This window comes from Cryptosporidium hominis (assembly GCF_000006425.1).
Source record: "Cryptosporidium hominis TU502 chromosome 6 CHRO016056, whole genome shotgun sequence".
Taxonomy (NCBI): Eukaryota; Apicomplexa; class Conoidasida; order Eucoccidiorida; family Cryptosporidiidae; genus Cryptosporidium; species Cryptosporidium hominis.
In genome coordinates, this window is record NW_666968.1 from 1 (window position 1) to 4673 (window position 4673).

At 26.2% G+C, this 4673-nt stretch overlaps 2 protein-coding genes across 2 annotated transcripts; one reads left to right on the forward strand and one right to left on the reverse strand.

Annotated features, from left to right (window-relative positions):
* Positions 1-287: 287 nt before the first annotated feature.
* On the forward strand, positions 288-1202 carry Chro.60106 (hypothetical protein). The annotated part of the gene is made up of 1 exon (XM_660393.1): positions 288-1202. The coding sequence occupies one exon, from the start codon at positions 288-290 to the stop codon at positions 1200-1202; it is 915 nt and encodes a 304-aa protein (XP_665485.1).
* A 360-nt stretch (positions 1203-1562) lies between these two features.
* Chro.60107 (hypothetical protein) lies at positions 1563-4610 on the reverse strand. The annotated part of the gene is made up of 1 exon (XM_660394.1): positions 1563-4610. The coding sequence occupies one exon, from the start codon at positions 4608-4610 to the stop codon at positions 1563-1565; it is 3048 nt and encodes a 1015-aa protein (XP_665486.1).
* Between the last annotated feature and the right edge of the window lie 63 nt (positions 4611-4673).

Here is a 4673-nt window from a genome sequence, read left to right on the forward strand (position 1 = left end):
TTCAAAACGGGGCGAGGTCGACGGTATCTTTACGCTTGATTGTAATATATATTTATTTACTTATATTAATATATAAAAAGTCAACAATAATTAATTTGAAAATAGGATTATATTGAAAGAAAAAACAAAGATAATAATAATAAGAAAGTAAAAAGAGAAATTTAATCAGTATTTGGTCTTGTTAATATTAAATTAAGTACAATTTAAAAAAAAAAAAGGTATATATTTTTAAAAAAATACATTTATATTGATTAAAAGTACAATTTTCAAATAATAAAAAGAAGAAAATGAATAAGAAAATAATCATTTCAATAATTATTGGATTATTGTCCATAACTTTTGTTCAAGCATCTACAGTTCAGAGTCAATTCTTTAATCCATTATCAATATTTTCAGGAATTGGAAATTTATTTAATGGTATTACTAAAGGAATTCAAAATATATTTGAAACATTTATTAAAGAGATTATTCCACCTCCACAATTAATAGATCCTAAATATGATATTAGGTCAATTACATCAGTACAACAAGATATATTAAAAAATATGCCAATTCTGGAAAATGATTTAAATTCTGTTGGAGAAGTTGTTAATGAAATGGCTGTTGGTGCAAGTATAAATGCAGCAAAAGGATTACAAATTACACAATCTGTTTTGAAACCTGATATGACTGGAGCAAGTGAAGCATTAAGAAATTTAAAGTCTGTTGATTCTGTTGATAAAAAGAAAAGTTTAAAATCTGCAGCAAAAGCAAAATCTCGTGAATTTCTTGAATCGCTTTCAAAACCATCAGAAATTGTTTCTGATTATACTGCACCAATTATTGTAATACAAGCACCAGAATCTGATCCTACGCAATTGATGACAATTAATGAGATTATTAAATGTAGAGGTGGTAAGAATTGGATAACTGCTCAAGAACATATGATTAAAATGAAAGAATATAGAAAACTTAAAGGAAAAAAGAAGAAGCTTTTGGATGAAGAAATTGAACAAATCAATAAATTACTTGATGAAAAGGATACAATTATGACTGATTTAAGAAATAAACTTAGAGCAAATGAGGTCAAGATGGTTGAAAGTCCATCAGATGTTACTACACTTGAAAATAAATTACTTAATCAACAAATGGGTTATTTGGCTGAGGAAATTGTTGTTTTAGATAAACAGTTGGAAAAATTACATAGAAAGAAAAAGGATTAAATTCCCAATAATATTAAAATCATAGTTGAGATTAATATTGAATAATATAATATAATATAGAGAAGGAAAAAAAAACAAGAGAAAGAAAAAAGAAAAGAAAAAAAAAAAAGGAAATTAGATTTTAATATTTGAGAATTTTTCTATTATTACTATAATTGTTAACATTTATTATATAGTTTTATCTTTCTGAAATTAAATTATTTGGAAACCTTTTTTTTCGTTTTAAAAGAAAAATAAAAAAAGCAATAATTCTCAAATATAAATATAATAAATTTATTAATCACTATTTAAAGTAATAACAATGATAACACACTATTTGGAAAATCTCTTGTATATTTCTTCTCTCAATCCCAATTAAATCTAATCAACTCTAATATATTGACAAACTTTCTTTCTTTCAAAACTTTCTAAAAAACCAACTCCCCAGTTATTTTTTGATTTTTGAATCAACATGTCAATTTCTGACACCCACATTGCCGCCAAATGCGGGGTTGGCGCCTTTGCATGCAAAGAGCAATTCTTAACATCAATAAAATAATTATTCATGTTGAAATTCTGATTTTGGTATTGGAAATTATTATTATTATTATTATTATTATTATTACTAATATTATGGGAATCTTGAGAGTTTAAGTTATTAAAATTAGTCATAGAGTTGGAGTTTGGTCCATTAATTAGTATGGGGTTCCCCCCCACTCCTCCTATATTAGCTTGTAGTAAATTAGAGTTCGAATTACTACTCATATTGGAATTTACAATATTTTGTTGTGCAGGAGATAAATTGCTAGTTGTTCTTGATAAACTACCAGTTCCTGTCCCTATTCCTACTACTCCTGTAAGGCCATTATTATTAGTTATACCAATATTACCGCTACCACCACCACTACTGCCAATACTATTACTAATATTATTATTAATATTACCAACAACATTACTAGTACTATTATTATTAGTTATATTGTTTCCAATATTAAAACTATCCAATTCTCTTCCTCCCCAAAAAATAATAAATCCTGTTCTAGTTAAATCTTGTGGATCAATGCAAATACTGGTAATTCTTTCTCCATATTGATTTGGACGTATTGAAAGTATATCTAGTAACTTTTGTTTAAAACCACTATCATATATGTAAATAGAAAAATCTTCTATTACCATATAACCCAATTGCCAATCCTTATTATTATCTATTAATCCACTATTACAATAATACTTAAATTGTATCATACTTTGGCAAGGTTTATATTGATTCAAGATCTGATGATAATAATGCCATCCACTACCAATCATACTACTATTACTATTAGTACTATTAAAAATCATATTGCTTTCAATAAATCTTCCATTTGATGATGGAATATGTACAGATACATTTTGTCCTGAACCTAATAAATAATTTAAAGCAGTATTCTCTGTTGTTGCTGGTTGTAAATAACAACCAAGATCAGAAATATATCTACCATAAAATGTATTTGTTAGAATTCTTGATAAATGTGTATATTTCTGATACATGTTTATTGCCAAATCAAACAATAATAATTCTCTATTATTTTCTCTTTGATCTAAATTACATATTTCTGATACATTTAATGTATTATTTTGAGATCCATTCAAATTGGATCGAATATTTCCAGAATCTAAAGTAGAATTCATACCAAGTGAATATGTTGAGCTTTCTCTTATTCCTTTTTCTATTAGTTGTAATTGACAATCATCTACCGTTAAACGAGTAGAAATCATTCCAAATAAATATCCAGGAATATATATTTGAGAATAATAATTATAAATACTTTCCCACCATTTTTCTTCTCTTTCCATAAAATCTTGTAAAATTGTACATCCTGTTGCTCCATTCAAATTTAATAACGATAATACAGAAGTTGGAGAATATAATGAATTTCTACCAAGTAGAAATGATGAAATTGCTTCTTTTTCAGGAGTATCATCTCCTAAAGCTTGAGAAAGAAATTCTAATGAAAATGATCTCTTCATATTTGATGATGATGATGATGATGATGTTGTTGTTGTTGTTGTTGTTGTTACTGCTGTTGTTGCTGTTGCTGTTGTTGCTGCTGTGGTAATTGTTGGCTGATTTGGATAATTATTATTCGTACTTCCTATAATACTACTATTACTACCTCCACTTACACCAGTACTTGTAGTATTAGTATTAGTAGTAATACTCAAAGATTGTTGTGATAATGATTGTTGTATATTACAATTGTTTGTATTAATATTAGTATTGCCGACTCCAACTCCTCCAATTCCTCCTCCACTACTACTAATATTACCACTGGTACTATTATTACCGCCAACACCAACACCACCTGTTGTTATTGTTAATAACCCTGATCCTGTATTTGTTGAATTTACTGCTTGATTTTGAATTGAAGTACTATTAGTCATAGAACTTGTACTACAACCATAATTAGAAATTGATGAAACTGAATTTACATTATTAATATTGGAAGAATTAGAGGATGAAACTGCTGCAATTGAAGTATTTCCTGTTCCAGCTAAAGCTGTCATTATTGTAGATGATGGCAAAATTCCAGTCGAATTGGCGCCAACCATTGAAGTAGAATTTGATGGTAAAACTAAATTATTTGTTGAACTACTACTAATAGTACTACCACCACTACCAGAAACTGGAATTGTTAAATTATTTTCATTACTAATACCAGAAATAATAATATTACCAGAACTTCCACTTTCATAGCCTACAACTGATTGACTATTTCCTACAATAAGACTCATTTCATCAAAGTTCAAATTACTAATTTTTCTTAATAATGAATCATTTAAACCATTAATAGATGAAGTATTTGTAGTATTATTGATATTATTATTATTATTATTATTATTATTATTATTATTAATACTATTACCAATATTATTAATATTATAGCCATAACCTTGAACTATTGAAGATGAAACATTCTTGATTACATTCATTTGTTTATTCCAATGATATAAATTATCTTTATTCCAAGATATAACTAATCCTGAAGAAATTCCACCCAAACTTTCCATATAATTATTATTATTGATATTGTTATTATTATTATTATTATTATTATTATTATTATTATTATTATTATTATTATTATTATTATTATTACTATTATAATAATCAATATAACCTGTTGGGTTTAATTCATTAATACCTTCCAACATTATTTGGCTAACTTCATCTCTTATTTCATTCATAGGTACTGATATTGATGATAAACCATTTAATGATGTTATTGGTACCATAATAATCTTATTATCCAGATCTAATGATTGATTTACCTCAAAACCAGGGATTGATGATGATGAAGATATGCTATCTTGACCATTATTATCAACTCCACCCTTATTATTACAAAATAATATTAATTTAACTTCAAACCTCAAAATTAAAATCATCTTAATGAATAATGATAAATCAAAAATACGATATTTTTCTTGAAATTCAAGACATTTTTCATA